The sequence below is a fragment of the Nothobranchius furzeri genome, chromosome 14, assembly GCF_043380555.1.
Source record: "Nothobranchius furzeri strain GRZ-AD chromosome 14, NfurGRZ-RIMD1, whole genome shotgun sequence".
Lineage (NCBI taxonomy): Eukaryota > Metazoa > Chordata > Actinopteri > Cyprinodontiformes > Nothobranchiidae > Nothobranchius > Nothobranchius furzeri.
Window position 1 is genome coordinate 30,390,435 of NC_091754.1, and position 20,625 is coordinate 30,411,059.

Here is a 20,625-nt window from a genome sequence, read left to right on the forward strand (position 1 = left end):
ACATTGAGAAAAGAAAAAGTAACTCGTGGCCACGAGATACACAAGTCCCTTTCTGCTGGTATCATCTGACCATCCACTTCACCTCTGGGAGCCTGATTCTTCTTCGTCTCAAAGGACGGATCATGCACACTTGCATCAATTGCCGTGAGCTAAACTACATCACTGTGTGGCAAGGTGGATAAACGAGGGCCCGGGCGGGATTCGATCCCCAGACTCCCAGGTGAGAGTCATACGCTCTAACCAGTCAGCCAAAGGGACATCCCCTTGGCCAAGTAGCCAGGCCGCATGATCAATCGGGACATTGTGACAGGACACTCACACTGTCACAACTGTCAAAAACAAGAACCCACTCCCCCTGCTCTCATCCACCTTCAACCCGGTTAGTGATGCCTCCGTTTTCACAAAGTTTGATCTCCATAACGCTTACCATTTAGTCAGGATCCGAGAGGGAGACAAATGCATTTAAGACTCTTCTCAGACACTTCGAGTATCTGGTCATGTCATTCGGACTCACTAATGCTTCAGCGGCTCCATGGTGAATCACCTGTACATCAAAGCTGAGAAGTGTGAGTTTCACGCCAATTAAGTAAAGTTTCTTGGTTTTGTTCTAGAGACGGGCGGTTGAAGGCAGACCTGGACAAAGTCAACACGGTTAAGGAATGGCCAACTCCGACTACACGAAAAACAGTTACAACGGTTCTTGGGTTTCGCCACCTTGTACTGCTGGTTCATCAAAAACTACAGTACTATCGCCACCCCTCTCACACAGCTTCACCTCCATTAAAATTCCTGTCTCCTGGACCCCAGAAGCCGACATGTCCTTCAGGACACTGAAAAACAGTTTCACCCAGGCACCCATTCTCACCCGACCTGTTTCCAGTTCGCGCTGGAGGTGGATGCTTCCGACACCGGTGTGGGTGCAGTATTGTCTCAGTTCTCCTCCTCTGAGAAGACTCTGCACCCGTGTGCATTTTTCTCCCGTCGTCTAACTTCGGCCGAACAAAACTACGACGTGGGGGACCGGGAGTTGCTGGCCATTAAGATGGCCTTGGAAGAATGGCTCATTGGCTAGAGTGTGCAGAAAACCCATTCTCATATGGACGGACCATGAAACCTGGTGTATTTAAAGGAGGCCAAGAGGCTTAATCCCCGTCAGTCCCACTGGTCCCTGTTTTTCTCCCACTTTAACTTTGTTATTTCTTTCAGACCCAGAGCAAAGAACATTAAGCCAGATGCCCTTTCCCGCCAATATGCCTCAGACAAGGAGATCGAACCCACTACTATTCTTCTACCCTCCTGCATTGTTGGTTTCCATTACTTGGGACATCACCACCAAGGTTCTGGAAGACCGGCAGATGGACTCCGACCCAGGTACTGGTCTCCCTAACAGAACCTATGTCCCTTCCTCTGTTCGCAGTTCCCTGATTAAATGGGCTCACACCTCCAAGTTCTACATCCACCCAGGGTTGGCACGACACTCGCCCTCATCCGAAGAACGTTCTGGTGGCCGTCCCTCAAGGATGTTAAGGAGTACATCAGTGCCTGTCATATTTGTGCTAAGAGTAAAGCAAACAATACGCCACCTCAAGGTCTCTGCCCCCTGCCGGTGCCTTCACGCCCCTGGTCCCACATCGCTTTAGATTTTGTCACAGGTTTACCCGTCTCCAAGGGCTTCAACACCATCCTCACCATAGTCGACCGATTCTCCAAGTCCAGCCATCTGGTTCCCCTGAAACACCTACCCACCTCTGCTGAAACCAACCACCTCCTAATCAAACATGTGTTCCGCTTGCATGGCATTCCCACAGAGATCCTCTTGAACCGTGGCCCCCCAGTTCCTGTCTCAGGTATGGAAGGAGTTTGCCACTCATCTGGGAACCCGGTTCACCCTTAGTTCTGGTTTTCATCCACAGACCAATGGCCAGTGTGAGCGGATGAACCAGGAGCTGGAGGCCATGCTAAGATGCGTCTGCTCCTCGAATCCCTCTGGATGGAGCGACCAATTGGCATGGATCGAGTACACCCACAAGTCATGTTTCATCTACTATAGGTCAGTCCTCTTTCGAAATCTCTTTAGGCCATCAGCCACCTCTTTTCCCCTTTGACTCCGACCCTCCAGCTACAGCACCCCAGTTCATCCGCCGCGCTAGACGCACCTGGACCCAGACCTGGGCCTTCAGCGTACTGCTAACCGTAACCGCAGACTGCCTGATCGACGCAGATGTCCCACTCCTGCCTATGCTCCAGGCCAACAGGTCTGGCTGTCCACCCGTGACATCAAACTCAGGGATTCCAACAGGAAATTTTCTCCCCGGTACATTGGCCCCTACACCATCTCGGAAGTCCTCAGTCCAGTCTCTGTCCCTGCCTCCGTCCATGAGGATTCATCCCGTGTTTCACGTGTCCCTGATCAAGCCCCTTGTGTCAAGCCCATTGTGTCCTCCTGCTGATCCTCCACATACGGTTCGGCTCTCGGATGGCGGCCTCTGTTACCGGGTCTGGCGCATCCTGGATGTTCGCCCCCGGGGTTGTGGTTGCCAATAACTACTGGACTAGGAGGGATACGGTCCTGAGCATCGTCAATGGATCCCAGGCTCATGGATCGATCTCTACCTCATCCAGGATTTGGAGGCCTCCTCCTCCTCGGCTGGGCCGTCGGGTGGCGTCCCTTGAGGGGGGAGTACTGTCATGGTTCTGCTATCTCCTCACTCTGTTTTGCTCCTAAGTCCTAAGAGAGCCTATCTTCAGAACATACTCATCGGCTGATTCAAAGGTGGCAACCCCTGGCTGAATTCCCTACAGTGAACATGAGCAGGTGTGAGTTAAGAGACGGGAAGCAGAATTCTGAATTCTGGATGTGTTGATGTTTGGTGAGGGTTTTGGATGAGATACCAGATACGATTCTGTTGTACTTGTGGATTTGTGACATGATGAATGCATGAAAAAGGGTTTCAGTGACAGAAAAAGAAAGGGAAAGATGACGACTGACAAAAATCCAACCGACAAAACAGTTATCCAGATAGCCTTCTCCACAAATGCACAGCTATTTCCCACCATGGGGGGTGGGGGGTGGGGGGGCTACTGAGCCTCTCTGCCCCTGGGCCTATCAGCTGGTTAAGGTGGCCCTGCCCACAACCTGTCAGAAATCACTCTACAGGTAAAAAAAATACAGGTAAAAATAAATCCTAAAGTTACCAGATTGCCCACAAGAGGACACTGTCCCCTCACCAAAGTAAATAATGTCTACAGAGCTGACTCCAAACAGCAGCAGACCAGATCCGGTCAGAAAAAGACCCCAAAGACTGGACTTAAGTAAGTAAAGTCAGTCATAGCTGTCATGCAGCAGTACATGTTCAATTGAGTTAGCATATTCTCGAAGAAATGGGGTGTGATATATATATATATATATATATATATATATATATATATATAATGTTTTACTGTGAAAAGGGGGAAGCAGGAGCAGGAGGAGCTAAACAGTCAGAATGAGTTGTTGCTTGAATAATGTTGCTAACAGGTAAATAAACTAAAATCTTAACAACCTATAATTATTTTACTTTTCTGGTCTGATCTGAAAACAATGTAAAAGCTACATAACTTTCATAACCAAAGTTCAACAAACTCCAGTCAGAGGTGCAGCAGCATATAAACTGGTTTCTACATCACTTTCCGGAAGTGAAACTGAAACTGATCCAGAGCTGCAGTCGAGACCAACTTGTGTGTTTCTGTCTGAAGGAGAATTAAACAGAGTTGATCTTTTCTTCTCCAACAACTGACTCAGATATCGGTGAGTAAAACTGATCATATACTGTGTTTCAACAATCAACAGGAAAACTAAACTCAGATTCAATCAAACAAACAGGAAGTTTGAGTCTTTTCTCTTCCTGCTGAAACTCCTCAGATAAACTCATCTGAAGTGAAATGAAACCAAAACATTTTAATAACAGTAATATTAAATTGTACTCAGTGGCGGCTGGTGAAAAATATTTTTGGTGGGGCTGTGCTATTTTCTATTTTTAAACAAACTTGTGCTTTCTGAGCTTTGTGCACAATTCCACTATTTCCTGAATTAAGCACAGCTCTTTTATTTCCTGTCTTACATCATTGGACAAACTGATTAATCCAGGTGTGTCTGACTATTGGCACGCTGCCTTGCGGACCAAGGTTGAAACATACTGCATTAAATTGCACATAAAATAACATGACCATAAATGGTAAATAGGCAATGCAAGAGGCAAGTAACAAAAACATTTTTGTTTAATTTCAACATTTGAGTGAACACGAAAAATTATGAGCAGGCCCTATCGCCCTCTAGTGGCCAGCCGCCACTGACTGTACTGATTCCATCTGCTTTAATCTGTAGTTGTTCCTCTCTGACTCTTGTTCTCAGAGTTCAGACATGTCTGCTGGCAGCAGCCGGAGATCTGAGGATCAGTTTCTGTGCTCCATCTGTCTGGATGTGTTCACTGATCCAGTCAGCACACCATGTGGACACAACTTCTGTAAGACCTGCATCACCACACACTGGGATGGAGGAAGTTTCTACAAGTGTCCCCTGTGCAAAGAGATTTTTATCACGAGACCTCAGCTCAGAGTCAACACCTTCATCAGAGAGATGGTTGATCAGTTCAGACACGAAGCTGAACAGAAAACCAGCAGCAGCTCAGAGCAACAAGCTTCCAAACCAGGAGAAGTTCCCTGTGACGTCTGCACTGGAACCAGACTGAAGGCCCTGAAGTCCTGCCTGGTGTGTCTGCTCTCCTACTGTGAGACTCACCTGGAGCCTCACCTGACAGCTTCACGTCTGAAAAGACATCAGCTGGTGGATCCTGTGGAGAACCTGGAGGACAGGATGTGTCAGAAGCACGATAAACCTCTGGAGCTGTTCTGTAGAACCGACCAGACATGTGTCTGCTTGGTCTGTTCTGTTTTAGACCACCAGACTCATGAGTTTGTTCCTCTGAGAGAAGAATGTGAAGGAAAGAAGGCAGAGCTGGAGAAGACAGAGGCTGAAGTTCAGCAGATGATCCAGAACAGACGACTGAAGATTCAGGAGATCAAAGAGTCGCTGAAGATCAGTAAAGATGCTGCAGACAGACAGAAAGCAGAAGGTGTTCAGGTCTTCACTGATCTGAAGGAGTCTGTTGAGAGAAGCCTGAAGGAGCTCATGAAGGAGATAGAAGAAAATCAGGAAACTACAGAGAAACAGGCTGAAGGCTTCATCAAAGATCTGGAACAGGAGATCTCTGAGCTGATGAAGAGGAGCTCTGAGGTGAAGCAGCTCTCATGCTCTGAAGACCACCTCCACCTCCTCCAGAGCTTCAGCTCCCTGAAAGCTGCTCCACCCACCAAGGACTGGACAGAGGTCAGAGTTCATCCTCCATCATATGAGGGGACCGTGGTGAGTGCTGTGGAGCAGCTGGAGGAGAAACTCAGGAAGATGAAGAACCTGATGGAGGCTGAGCTGAAGAGGATCCAGAAGTCTGCAGTAGATGTGACTCTTGATCTTGACACGGCACATCCTGACCTCATCCTGTCTGCTGATGGAAAACAAGTTCACTGTGGTGATGTGAGGATGTATCTTCCAGACAACCCAGAGAGATTTTCTACATGTGTGTGTGTTTTAGGGAAACAGAGTTTCTCTTCAGGCAGATTTTACTTTGAGGTTCAGGTTAAAGGAAAAAGTGACTGGACTTTAGGAGTGGTCAGAAGGTCCATCAACAGGAAGGGAAACATCACACTGCATCCTAAAAATGGTTTCTGGACTGTTTGGTTGAGAAATGGAAATCAGTACGGAGCTCGTGCTGATCCTCCAGTAGATCTCCATGTTGATTCTGGTCCTGAGAAGGTGGGGGTGTTTGTGGATTATGAGGAGGGTCTGGTCTCCTTTTATGATGTAGGAGCTGCAGCTCTGATCTACTCCTTTACTGGCTGCTGCTTCTCTGATGAACTCCACCCATACTTCGGTCCTTGTTTTAATGCTGGAGGTAAAAACTCAGCTCCTCTGATCATCTGTCCTGTTGATCCATCAGTCTGATCTTTTCTCTCCTGAAGCTCCGTGAACAAAGAGTCTGTTTGTTGAAAGTTCTGATCTGAGTGACTGTAGGTGAAGTCCTGCTGGTGGAGAGGTGAACTTGGAGACGTCCTCTGAAACAAGTTCACATTTTTCTGTTTGAGACAGAATAGAATCATGACTTTATGATGTTTTTAGTCCTTCTTCTACATGTTTTCATCTTTAAATAATTATTTTCATCTATAGACTCCCAGTAATAATTGATTTATCTCTTTACTCTGTGAAATTATTATTAACCAGTTTTGCACATTTGGCTGAGAAATGACAAAAACATTTGTGAATAAAGGTTTAATTTTAATTAGAAGATTTCATGTTGCCATTTTTGTATATTCATATTGTATTATGCCTAAAAATGATAAGCCAACCACATGGTGGCGCTGTAAAGCTGCACAAACCTTCCTCACCCTGCTTCCCTCCTCCTCATCCTCCTCCATGAAGACAGGAACTGCTGGTGCACCATCACGCAGATATGTGGAGTTTATCAAGGCAATTCCTTTTATAATCCTCCTGATGCTCGTTGTAGGTGTTTTATCTGTTTAATAGCATTTTACTGCTACACGCCATAAAAACCACCCCTTTATAGTGGCACCAAACACATTGTTTGGGGAATTGACCCTGCCTCTGTAATGACCGGCTGTAAATTTGTAGTACGTTGAAAAAAAGGGCGGGTGGGGGGTGCTGCTGAAGGAGGAGGTTGATTTCAACCCAAAAGAGGAGAGGAGGAATATTTTATAAAAGGGAGGAAGAGAGTCCAGTGATTAGTTTATACTCTGCTGATTTTTAATTATGTTGGCTGCAGTTGTGTGGGAGTCAGAATCCAATTAATTATTTATAAATATATATGATAAAAAGCTGCACTTGATGGTTTGTGTCTGGACAGAGCTGAGCTGCAGTGACTGGATGATGCAGTAACTCATTGGAGGATAAACATGAGGTCATATCAAAGGGAAACTCCGGGGTCAACAGCTTCAGTCTCAAGAAATGGCGTTTTCCTCCCACAGGACTGACATGCTAACGGCTAGTCCAAATGCTGCAACCTCTAAAACATGATTTCATACGGAACTGCGCTGCTCTGGGCGGCTGCATGTTGGAGTAGCTCTGTTGACTATATGTAAGTTTTGCCTTTTCTTGGGCATTTTTTCTTCTAGTTTCCCAAGAAAAACTATTTTTTGGGCACTTTACTTTTCTGTTTTTTTTTTCATTTTTCATTTATTGACATTAAAATAAAAACAGAAAAAAAATACTACAAGCCAAAATGAAAAAGGGGACAGAAAGAAGAAACACTTATGTTATCTGCCCCTTTTAACTAAAATAACATTAATAATAAAAAAAAATTGAACAATATAGTTCCTGGACTGGTTGGCCCACACAATCTCAACCCATGAATCGAAGAAAAAAAAGAAGCGAAAACGAGTTACACAGAGAGAAGCATAAAGTTGTAGACCTCTATACATACATATATACATAAATGAATACATAGACTTGTTTCCTTTTTTTTCTTTTTTTCTTTCATCCCCCCCAACCCCCCTTCCCTCTCTCATTTAGGTAATGGATCTATATAGGTTAATCATTTCATTTTTTATCTCCTTTTTGAAAGTCAATATTGTTTTTGCATTCTTGATTTCAGTATTTAAAGAGGAAGTAACGTCTAAATTAACTTTTTTTTTGCTGATGAACTGTATAAATGAGTGTCTAATAGTGTTTTAAATGTGTGTATTCATTATTTTAGCATTTTGGTGCATTTTCTCTAAAAATTAAAAATTCTGCCTAAATACCACAGTATTGCGCCACCTTCAGCTTAAAACATAGAATGTGAGTCATTTTGAATAAATTTTAGCCAATGGCTAAAGAGTAAGATATCTACGTAAACCAGTAGAGTACTACGTAGCAGCTCTGTGTCAAAGTTATAAAAGCATCGAGCGTCTCGGCCACGCCTTGTGGCGAGTTGGGAGTTGGATTTGCAAGCGAGTGTAGGAGGTTAGCCGTAGTTCAGCATTAGCATATAGCATTAGCATATCCTAGTCTTTAGCGTAGCTTTTAGTGTTATACATATTTAGTGTTAGTTTGGCTGTTGGATATTGTAGTTTAGTTGGTGTTTGGCTGTTAGTGTAATTAGGAAAGTAGTTCAGGTTTAGTGCTCCATATTGTGTTAGTATGGTGAGAAGGTGCAGTGTAGTGTGGTTGCAGTGGCTCTGTGGGGTTGCACTCCTTTCCACTGGTCTTAGAAATTAGGCGCCAGTGGTTGCGCGCAATCGGTGTCTGGAAAACATTCAGCTCCCGCCTGGTGCTGTAGTTTGCAACCAGCATTTTACCCGCGATTCTGCATGTCTCCGTTTGAAGAGGGAGGCCGTGCCCACCGTGGCTCTTCCGCGATTTAGATGCAGCCCATTGTCTCTGCTCCCCCACCATGGCGGGCTCCAGTCTGAGGTGAGTAAGCTAAATAAAAGTTTTAACATCTTCTAAAGACAATTCCCTACCTAAATGCAAAGTTTGAGAGACGTGGTTCACTCCATTTAGCTAATATCAGCCTGCGCTGCCTTTGGGCAGATTTGTCAAGTTCACAAAATGTGGAACGGGATGTAAGGTTAGAATCAGCGGCGAATCGGAACATATCTCGAAGCCCTGGCCGACAAAACGGTCCACATGACTGTTACTGTCAGGCTCAGAGAAAATTCGGGTTGCTTTTGTGTCAGTCGGTAATTCTGCAACAGTGGCTCTAACTAACAGCACTAGTTGACAGACAGCATTACAGCGTGAAATCCAGCTTGTGACCTGGTTCCGTGAGGAATTCTGTTCAGGAGGTCGCATTTCATGCTCTCCACATGTGACTGAATTTTACGTTATAATAACATCACACACTAGGAATGTTATAAAGCGCCTATATAGGACAGTTTCTTTTGTATTTTATCTGACTTTATAAACTCCAACAATAAAGTGCTTCTATTTTTTTTCAGGCTAAATCAACCCAAGACACTGACTGTCAGAATGCACTTGTCCAGGCTGACGTGAAGCCTTACCCGTAGCAAAGGTGAATTATTTTAATAATCTTCTATGTAAACATTTTATTATCACCTTCTAGTTTTAATTTGTTTTACAGATTATTGTTACACGTGATTTTATGTTCTTTTAAACATTTATAAATGTGCTGTTTCTTTGTTTTTTACATAGCCAGCCAGAATAGAGCTCACAGCCGCAGTGTGTCTTGTAACACGGGGATCATGACGGAAATTAATCTTCCAGAAAGTCCCAGAGCAGCGTCCATACCCCTGAAAAGACCAAGATGTGAGGTGTCTGCTGTTGATTCCAGCTTCCACCTCAGTGACAGTGCAAGCTCAGTGAACTGTTCAAGGTAAAAAAAAAAAATTAAAACATTTCAGAATTTTTAAGATATTAACAATTAAATAAGTATGTGATTACATCATGACATCATGAAGGAGGCTACTGATTCTGGCCCTGTGACACTTGGTGGTGACGTGTGAGCTGATTCACCTGGTAAATAACTTTTACATTAAATATTTTGTTTTTGCTATCAAAAGTCAATTAACTAATAACCTGCATTATTGCAGGACACTCAGCAAAATATGGACTCTACACCATGAGGCAGGCACACGTTAATACTCTATAAGAGCACATAAGGTGAGCAACACCACATATTATTGTTATTACTGTACACTGTCCTGGATTTGTTTTCTTTCTGCATGATTTGTTTTCTTTCTGCATCTCATCATTGGCTTGGCTGATCACCTGATAACTCCTGTCATCTGGTTGTGACAGCATGAGGATGTCCTCACACACCTGTAACCTATCAGCTCATCTGGCAGAATAGAGAAGAGACAACACCACATCTCCTGTTCCTGGAAAGCCTTCAGCCATCCTTCGATGACTGAGAACCTCCATCAGCTCTGTCTCCTGTCTGCCTACAATTATTATAATAAATATTGGTTTTGACAAGTTTTTTGTGCTGCCAAATATCTCATTTTGATTCCAGTTTTGATATTTTAATGGGTATTTATAAATTACATTAATTGAATTATCACATTGTTGCATGTTTAACTAGCTCTATTGTGATGAATTAAACTAGCACCTCACTGTTAAAAGCTCATTTTAATTTCAAGCATGTTTAAGTATTTATGGACATGAACAAAAGCAGGAAATATATAAATTGAGATTTATTTAATTAATATGACAAATAAGGGGGAAAGAGTCATTGAAAGGCACATTCTTCTGGAAGCTCCTGATCCTGACGACACCAGCAGAGACCACCTGCAGACACCAGAGGATCACCTACAACCAAGAGAGCAGTTAGTATCAGTAAATAAATAATGAAATCAGGGAAGTTTTAGTGGGCTGAACACATTACAGAATAATTTTCTCATGGGGTATTTTCATAACTTTCTATGCAGCAGACTGTAACTTGAGCCCAGGGCTCCTGGAGAGCTGCTATCCAGCACGTTTCAGTGGTTTTCCTGCTTTAATGGGTTAGATTAGCTGTTAAGCAGCTCAGCTATTTGTTGCTGATTAAAACCAGGTGTGTTGAAGCAGATAAATCTCTAAAACATGCTGAATACTAGCTCTCTAGGGCCGTGGAGCCAAACCCTGCAGCTAATCTGATGCTATGGCTAACGGCTACTTACCATTCAGAGCTGGTTCTGTTGGGTCGGTTCCGGTAATTTCAGGCAACTCACAAGCTCAAAACAATAAGGCTCAGGTCCGCTTGTCTCCTCCAAATAGACTTGGTCCCTTTCTTCTCGAGTGTCTGGGTACGGAGGGGGAGAAACGTCCTCCACTTCTAATAACTGCTCAGAGTGAAGGGAGCTAGCATCGTCTAGTTAGCCATCGTCTTCGTCACTGCCGCGGCTCCGCCCTCTCGGTCCTCCAGGCAACGCCTACTAATCTTGCAGTTTTTAAAATTGATACGTGGGTGGAGTAAGACTCTGAGGGGTGCATTACCACTTCTTTAATTTATTCCACAATTTAACTCCATATATAGACACACAATGTTCCTTTATGAGTATCCGATGTCTAGGTATGTTAAATAATTCATGTCCTTTTAAATCATATTTGCCATGTCTTTTTGTAAATCTTTTGATTAATCCTACAGGTGCGTTCCTTTTGTTTGCATTATACATAAATTTAAAAATATTGTAGTACACCAGATCATAGAACTTTAGTGTTTTTAATTTTATAAATATTGGATTGGATGGAACTCTGTAGTTGCTCCTTGTGATTATTCTTATTGCTTTTTTCTGTAAGATGTAAATGGAATTTGTGTAAGTTTTATATGTTGTTCCCCAGATTTCAATGCAGTAGTTCAGGTACGGTATGATCAGTGAGTTACAGTATATAACAAATAGAAACTTTTCTGTTTCTGGTGCTGTGAGGCTTGGAGGATTTTTACAGCTATTTTTTTTAGCTTTTTCACTTTTTGAGCATTTATGATGCGTAACCATGGCAACAAGCTGGTTTACAATCGGGAGCAGCTGATTAACTCATTCACTGCCAGCCGTTTCCTGATCACTAACGGCATTCGCTGCCAGCGTTTTTCGCCGTTTTTACTGTTTTTTTTAAGAGTCACAGAACGTTGTGCGCTAGGATGATGTCAATGCCAAAACAAAGTGGAGACTCACCTCTTACATCAGGAAGAATCCGTGTGTTTCGAGCGTTATCCGTTCTTTCATAATCCGTTGTTGAATTGTGATCTGCAGACGCTTTTCCGGTTCGCGCCTCACTTTTTTTTACAGGAACGGCCCAAAACAATCTCCTAATACATGGATGGTCTGCTTCCTGATCATGTGACGTGTGACGTATGTGGATGAAGATCGGCTTCAGGGCTGAGATGTTTGTTCTCTCAGTGCGTGGGCTCTTTCTGATACTCAAACAGTAAAAAATGCAAATGACGACTAAGTCGTCATTGGCAGTGAACGGTTGGATATAAAATGACAACTTTAGTCATCAAGGGCAGTGAATGAGTTAACATTGGAAAGGCTGAAATAATACCTCAACTGAAGCCACAAATCCCAAATGAGCTAAAACGCAAGAAGCGTGGATGCAGAGCGGGAGCAAAACGGAGACAGAGAAAGAGGAATTTCAAACCATCTCTTCCATCGATCATAATGGGCTCGACACACGGGAGGCGACATCGCCTCTCCTCCATTCATTTTCAATGAGACATGAGCAACAAAGCGATAATCGCGGGTCTCCCTCCTACTAAGCGAAACGCGAAAAACGTACATGTGAAATTTTGCGCTCGTGCACGTGTCGTGCACAGTCGACCCAGCGACGCAATCCCAGAAAGTTGAAATATTTTCAACTTTTCATCGCTGTCGCTCGGACGAGGACCAATCAACGGAGGTTTCGTTCTCTGATCAATGAGCGGACAGGATGCTCCGTACATCTCCGAGCAAACATGGAGGAGAAGTTGATTATTATTATGTTTTATATAGTAAAATCAGAAGTAAGATTTCACATAACTCTAACAGCACCTTGTGAAACATATCTACCACTTTTTAAACTCTGAACTGCTTAAATAACCTTAATTCCCTCCAACCTGACACAGCCAAACAATACAACGGAAGTTTTGATTTCGCCATGGAACAGAACGCGTAGACGGCTTTGCCGCTGCCGCGGGTTGCCTCCCGTTTGTCAGGTAATAAAAGCGACAGCGACAAATTTCGCTGATCGCGGTTGTTCGTCACCTCCCGTGTGTCGAGCCCATAATGGGCAATGTGAGATCACTGGCCAACTAGATGGAGGAACTCCAAGCCCTTTCAAGGACTCAGCCAGAGTTTCGGCAGTTTCGGAACCGCTGGAGGAGATAATGCAAAGAAAGATTCTCCAGAGAATCAAGAAAATGATGGACAACCCTGAGCATTCTCTTCACAAGACTGTCCGACAACAGAAGAGTGTCTTCAGTCAGAGGCTTCTTCAGTTTCGCTGCAACACTGACCGCTACTGGAGATCCTTCCTGCCAACAGCCATTGTAATATATAATAACTCTTTGATGACTTGATTATTATTATTATTCTGAGCTACAACAGCAATCAATGTCCCTCTGGGATTAATAAAGTATTTTTGAATTGAATTGAATTGAATAAACCTTCTCTCTGCTACCAGATTCCCATCAATTGATATTAACAAGTGTGAAAATCACAATCAGGGCTGCACGGTGTTGCCTTGCAGCAAGAAGGTCTGTGGTTCAAATCCTATTCATGGAGTTTGCATGTTCTCCCCATCCATACAAGGAGGTGCTCCAGCTTCCTCCCACAGTCCAAAAGCATGACTTGATGTTAAGCTGTCCTCTCATTCTGTGTGAGTGGTTCTTTGTCCTGCGTTTCTCTGATGGACTGGCCTGTCCAGGGTGTACCCTGCCTTCTGCCTAGTGATTGGTTGAAATAGGCTCCAGCGCCCTGTGGCCCTGCAGAGATAAGCAGGTGTCAATAATGGACTGATGGAATATCAGTCAGCAGTAAAATGAAGCACTTCTGGTGCAATGTGAAATATGTGGTGGTGTAAAGGTTTTAAAGTAGTGTTTAAATGCTCTGCCATGTAAGACAACTGTGAACTGATCAGCCCCCTTTACAAACTATGTACTTGAAACGCTGCTACAATATCCTGCATTTATTAGACTGATTGGGACTGTTTCCACTTTTAGACTTGGAGCTCAGTTATTCTCCATCGTTACCTAAATGTTCCTTCTGACCAGTGAGTTTCCTTCACTAATTTCTGTTAACTGATCTGGATCCATGTTATTAAGCCAAAGGTGAGCACATCTGCAGGTGTATCCTGTAGTTTTCTGTCTCCACGTGCCCTCTGCGCAGCATGCACACATCTATTTATAGCAAGAGCTGATTAAAAGTAACAGAAGGGAGTTTAACTTGACCTGGACGACTTCAAGGCTGATTTATACTTAGTGAATAATCATTTATTAATTAGTCAGGACGCAAGCTGGTGTGAAACTTTGGTTTGGAGATTAGTTGTTAGGAACGTTTCTCCAACCAGCAGATATCTGCTGAACTTTTACACACAGTAATAAGCCTAAAAAATGACCAGAAGAATTTCTTTAATTTGTGCATTTTTGAGAATGTTGTGCTCAAATATCAGCAGGGATCCATTAAAAAAGCAACCTGGGATCTCACAACCTGTTTGACTTTCTTCACGAGCAGCAGCTCTGTATTGTTCTGTTTTGTTCCGAGTGGGTTCTTTGTTCTGCGCAGACGACCGGAACAGTTTTTCAATTTCCACTCAATTAAACCCCCCGCTGCTCCGTTTCTCCAACACTTAAAGTGTTCCGACACCTTCACAAGAAACAGGACAGGTGACAAGTTACCTGTCTGACAAGATCCACTGTGTGTGTGTGTGTGTGTGTGATGCTTATTCCAGGTGTGTTAAGTAAAATAACTAATGAGTAGTGAAAGTGAGGTAATTTGGGGTGGGGGGGTCTCTGGATGCCGCTGAAACTGGTTACAAATTTTGAGGAATGAAAGAAAAAAAGAAATAATAAAAACTGATTTTTGATTCAGCCACAGAAAAAGAATCAATAAAGGCATTTGTTCTATTATCATAAACACACACACACACACACACACACACACACACACACACACGCACGCACACACACACGCACGCACACACACGCACGCACGCACGCACGCACGCACGCACGCACGCACGCACACACACACACACACACACAGAGCGTGTGTGTGTGTTTGTGTGTATGGAAGGAATGTTTTCATCTCCAGATGGTTGACTGAGACTTGGCTGGTTTGTTCAGAGTCAGAAGAAAAAAGGAGGCAGAAGGCGTCTTTTCTACTTGAGCTCCACTCTCTCTCTCTCTCTCTCTCTCTCTCTCTCTCTCTCTCTCTCTCTCTCTCTCTCTCTCTCTCTCTCTCTCTCTCTCTCTCTCTCTCTCCCTCTGTGTGTGTGTGACCTTGAAGAAGGTCACACACAGGAGTTGGGGTAGAGAAGGATGAGGAGCCCCCCTCCCTCCCTCCACCCCCGCTGTGCCTCCCCCCTGAGTAAAGAACGACTGGTTTCCCATCCTCATCCTCTCTCTCTCTCTCTCTCTCTCTTCTCCCATCCTTCTCTTCCTCTCCTCTCTTTCTAGCCAGCTTCTCTCTTCACTTTTCATCTGCCCGTTTCTGATTTTTATTTTTTTCCTCTCTTTTTGCTCTCCCTTTCTTCCCCCTCTTCCCTTCACCGTTACCCCTTCACCCCATTTCCTCTGATCTCCTCCTTCGATCCCACTCCATGGGTCTCCTTGCATCTTCTCGTAATGGCCTCCTTCCCGTCTTAAGGCTCCTTTTGACTTTGTTTTCTTGTTTTTCCTCAAACCACTCTCCATTACTCTTTTCACCCAACATCATTTAATCTCCTCTCAGCTCTTCTTTGTTTCTCCACTTTCGCCTCCATTCTTTTGTCACCTTTTATCTCATCTCTTTCCTCTCCTTTAGTTCTTTCACTCCCTTCACATTCTCTTTTGGGCCTCTTTCATCATTTTTCATTTCCCATCTCATCCTTTATTCCTCTGTCTCATCATGTCTGCTTGTTTCTTTTCCAGGGCATGTCCTCTCTTCTGTGTCATCTGCCTTCACATTGAATAACCGCCGAGCCCTCCAACACTCCCTTTCAGTGGCCAAGGTGCTCTGCATGAAAGAGAAGAATAGAAGAAGAAAACGCTCTGACTCGTTTAAAAGAAAACAGCAGAGACGCTTTGAAGGAAGCAGGAAACTGGAGAAGGTGTGACGGTGTGTGTGCAACGAGCTTCGTATTCATTGTAAAAGCGCAGCTCTTTGATTCGTTTGCAGCACTTGTATCGGTGTGCTGCAGCTAATTTTCTCTCACATGGTAGGAGTTTGTTCTGTAGCGCTTTTAGATAACACCACATGTCCTCAGGTTTGCTGCCTTGGATTTAGTGTTTTGTTTTGTCTCACAGGAAACAGACTTTAAAAGGGATGTTTCATCTCCCCGAATAACCCTTTAGTTAAAATTATGGAGGCTAACAGGAAATTTAACACAAGAGATGGTTCAGTAAGCAGCTGTCCGTTTGAGGAACCACCCTAACCCAGCCATAGGATGAGAGACGGAGGACACAAATAAAGACGTTTAACTATAAATCTAGAGATGTGCTGGTGGTCAACACAAGCTTGGGTTTAAATATCTGACTCCAGTACAGATGAAAAGCCTTCTTTTAGAGTTCTTAGGACCACAGCTTCTGCAGATGCAACAAAACTATTAATGCACTTCTGCCAGAGCCAGGAAGACACCAAACCTGATGGTTACTGTTGACTTCCTTCAGTTCTTGGTAGAACAGGACTTCCCTGCTAGTTCTGCTGCCAGACAGACCCCACTGCTACACTCTTAATGAGCAATTCTGTTTTGGCTTTAAGGGTCAGAGATCATCATTGAATAATTTGACAGGTCTTGCCTTCTTCTGCACCAAAGATAGAACTGGTTTATGCTCAAAATAAACTAACTGCTCATCTCCCTTAAAGCTGGAGTCCATAGTGGGATGTCATCAAGTTGAGGAGGAGATTGAGAAAACCGAGCAGCTACCCCCCTCCCCTTCTGGAAAGAGCTGAAAGCCACATCTCATGCCACGCATGTGTAGGGATAGCGAGTTTTGCAAAATGATTTTAAACCTATTAAAGTTTCCTTTGAGAAGCAGAAGGCGGTCGAGGATTCAGTAACTTTGGTTCTTGTTTTGGTAACTTCATTGCAAAAGCTGCCTTCTTCTTTGTTGGTGTGATGAACAGACTGAGGTGCTCACGTGTGGTGCATGCTGGGTACTGGAGTGCATTCTGGTTGATTGTCAACTCCAAATACACCCACATCACCCCGCTTCTCCTCCAGCTTCACTGGCTGCCAGTCAACTTCAGGGTTCATTTCAAGATCCTGGTTCTGGTCTATAGGGCCTTACATGGACAAGCACCATCTTACATTGGTGATCTTCTTAGTCCCTACACCCCCAGCAGGTCCTTGAGGTCCAGTGATCAAAGCCTACTGGTTGTGCAGCACTAGGCTAAAGACCAAAGGTGACGGATCATTTGCTGCTGTGGCCCCCAGACTCTGGAACTCTCTCCCCCTGAGCCTGAGATCAGTGGACTCAGTGGACTCCTTTAAAAAGCAGCTGAAGACTCACTTGTTCAAGCTGGCTTTTGTATGACCTTCTTCACCACTCTCTCTTTATTCTGCTCTCCCCACCTATTCCACCTTCCTCAGGATCCACTGATTTCCCTCTTTCCTGTTCACTCTCTCTCTTTCTTAACATTTTTTTAATTACAATTTTCTATTTTTTGCTCATTTTAATATATTTTAAAACATAATGTTTTTTTTTAAATATTTTTACATTTTTTGTTTTTGTGAAGCGCCTCGTGACTTTTATCTTGAGTGGCGCTATAGAAATGATATTTTCTTCTTCTTCTTCAACTCCCTTTTGTGGAAATGCAACTCTATTGGTGAACATTCATGTAAAAGATTTGCTGTAGTTGTCACACTCCAAGAAATGAAATGTTGAATTTTCCAAAGTTATGTCAATGATCTCAGTTCTGTCCACTAAACCTAGTTGTTTAAATGTAGAGCCTAATATACGTTTACTTTAACGTAACGTATACAAATGTGTATTACTCTTTATGTTTAAGCATGTTGACCTCTCACTCCTACACACTCGTGAGATCATACGTGTTGCACCAACTTTATGCACTCCCAGCGATCCTAGCTTGTTTCTGCTTGATGCTAAACATCTTAGCAACAGTTGATGCATCATTTAGCCTCATGTCTTCATTTTTGTTACCATCACATTCTTAAATATAGCAATGGTTTCAAAAAACGTTCAGCAGGAAAAAGTAAACGCTTGGGTTGTTAAGTTATTCAGTTAACTAACTAAAACACTCTTTGCAGGGATTTTCAGTCAGACCTTCCTTCAAGTGTGAACTGCAGGAACAGAGGAAGGTTTTACTGCGTTTCACTCACATAGAAGGAAGATGCAGGAATCTCATTTTTCTGTCTGAATCTTCTAGTTTGTATGTTTAATGTCTGGAAGACCAGCTCCTTATTTCCCTGGAGCTGAGACTAAGTGCATGAAGTGGAGGAGTGGGAGGACGTGAGCAGAAGAGGCTATTTTTACAAGACACATGATACAGATATGGAGATTGTTGGTCTTTCTTCTGCTAGACCAAGCACGGGTACGGAGAAGATGGAGTTAAACACCTTTTAAGTTGACAGAACGTGGAGACAAATGATCAGAAGTCCATTCACTGTTTCACCGCTCATGAGGGGGAGAGTCTCTGCAGCAAGTCCCGCGACCTGCTCTTGCCAGATGCTTCGGACAGACTCTCTCCGTTCTGCTGAAAACGGCTGATTTTTATTGAAGATTACAGGAATGTTACATACGTAGTTTGCCATACACACACGTAATTCTGCCATCTGCACCTGCAGACGCACGTCAGCTAATAGCCTTGTTAATGAAAGACCAATTCATCCCAAGGACATGCAACCTTGAGATGATCAGGACACATCCTGCAACATCCTTTGCTAACAAAGACAGTTGTTCTTGTATTGAGGAACTGAAGGAAGGAACGCTTTCACTCCCTTATGCAGCTGTTCAGCTTGAGCAGAAAAGGCACAGAGAGGTCTTTGATATTATAACAAGATTCCATGAAAAGGCATATAATAATGTATTTATGATAATATATAAGGGGCAAAAGTGAGAGATACATATTTAATCATATAAAAGAGCTTATAATAATATATGAAAGAGCTTATATGAGAGATATATATTTTCAATCCCCCTTTTGAACTCTTTTAAGAGTTCAATAAAGATATAAGAAATCAAAACAATAACACCAAATTCCATCAAAAAGAATCCAATAAGCAAAGTTTTTTTTTTTTTTAAAATACCAATACAAACAACCAATCAGATTACATTTACTCATCTTTCTAGCAGTAAACTAATACAAAAAACATGATCATACTTTCAACTGAACATGTTACAACATGTATGGATCGCATGCAACTCCATATGAGGGCGAAAAACCCTAATTATCATATGTTTATAGGGAAAATTCCCCCATGTCCCCCCATTTGTCATATCTCAATTTTGGGGCGAACACCTGTTGGCATAGAGTGTGCATGCCTAGGACATCAATGATCAACAAAAAATAAAACAAAACAAACAAAAAAATCATAAAAATGAACTGGTGAAGGGATGGTTACATAAATCACTGAACATTCTCACACTCTAACAACATCTTCTTCATCATGAGAGTCATCACTATCATCAGAGAGTTCCCCTCCCAAATAGATGTTAGGATTGGCTAGTAACAAGGGCATCTGGATAATTGGGTCAGCAGGTGGAGGGTGTAAAATATAACCCTTGTAAAATAAATGAGGGTGTTAAATAGAACCCTTGTAGAATGTTCATAGGGTGGTTACTTCTTCCCCCTGTTGAAGACCCTTCACTGGCTCCAGGCAGCTGCAGGGGGTGATGATGTCATGATTCTCGTCCTGCAGGATGTGGTGGCAGCTTGGCATGCTACTGCAGTCAGCTACTTCTCTTCCTGGTTTTTGGATCCTTTCTCTGGTTAGGCAGATGTCAGCTGCTTCTCTTCCAGGTTAGGCTCCTCCCGTCCAGCCGGACAGCGTGTGATGTCCTCTCCGTGATCCTGTATGGCCCGGTCCACCTCGGTTCCGTCCACTTCCTTTTGGTGACTTTTAGCAGGACCCAGACGCCTGGCACCGAAGGCGAAGTATCTTCGTGTGTGGTTTTGGTCCAATGAAGGCTTTCTCGACTTGTGCAGTCCTTGATCTCGGCAGATAGTTGGTAGGAAGGCTCACACTCCGGCCGGACCAGAAGTTCCCTGAACCGATCGCCTAGGGATTAAAGGTTATGCACAAAAATGTCCTAGCTCTTACTGACCCTAGCCTCTGATACCTTCAACATCAGACACATACAGTTACGAACAGCAAGCGCAATTAAAGGTACAGTGACATCACGACATGGACACACAGACACACACACATGCACATACACAGAGAGAGAGGGAGAGAGTAAGAATGTGTGTGGGAGAAAGAAATGTGTGGGATCCATTTTGCCACCAGCATCTCCACCTGTGTCACAGAGAAAAAATTGCAAAGAAATTAAAACATAAAGCAAACAACAATAATTCAATGAGTATAAATGATCAAACTAAAATATACAACCATGCATGGGTTTTATAACAGTTCCGGCAACACTGGAGAGGAATCCTTGTATAATGAATTCTTAAGATGTCCTTCATCAATTAGAGGTTATAGCCAAATTGTTTCAGGATCCTGAATTTGAATTTGAATTGGTTAATTTACTCAGAATAGTCCAATGTCTTTGTTGATGTTTCTCAAGGCTCGGCCATGCCCATATAGATAAAATAAGCAAACAAACAAGACAAACACAGTCAAACACACGGTCCATACACGTCTCTGTGCCCTCACACACCAAGCAAATGTCAGACTGAAGCGAAAGTGTGAAATACTTAACCTAATGCTAAATCAGTGGAAAGAAAAAATAAGACCTAAAG

At 43.3% G+C, this 20,625-nt stretch overlaps 1 protein-coding gene and 1 long non-coding RNA gene across 2 annotated transcripts; both read left to right on the plus strand.

Moving 5' to 3' along the window:
* The first annotated feature begins 3,456 nt into the window (after positions 1 to 3,456).
* LOC107389683 (E3 ubiquitin-protein ligase TRIM21) lies at positions 3,457 to 6,377 on the plus strand. Its single transcript, XM_015965935.3, has 2 exons — positions 3,457 to 3,787; positions 4,391 to 6,377. Exon 2 carries the CDS (start codon positions 4,400 to 4,402, stop codon positions 6,035 to 6,037), a length of 1,638 nt encoding a protein of 545 aa, XP_015821421.2. The 5' UTR covers positions 3,457 to 3,787; positions 4,391 to 4,399; the 3' UTR covers positions 6,038 to 6,377.
* Positions 6,378 to 9,361: 2,984 nt separating this feature from the next.
* Positions 9,362 to 10,131, plus strand: LOC129164864 (uncharacterized). The gene is made up of 3 exons (XR_008564341.2): positions 9,362 to 9,565; positions 9,640 to 9,709; positions 9,848 to 10,131. It is a non-coding gene; the product is annotated as an uncharacterized lncRNA (long non-coding RNA).
* Positions 10,132 to 20,625: the final 10,494 nt, after the last annotated feature.

Excerpts from the sequence above, each read along its gene's own strand:
- LOC107389683 (XM_015965935.3), top strand. The coding sequence starts at position 4,400 with ATGTCTGCTGGCAGCAGCCGGAGATCTGAGGATCAGTTTCTGTGCTCC.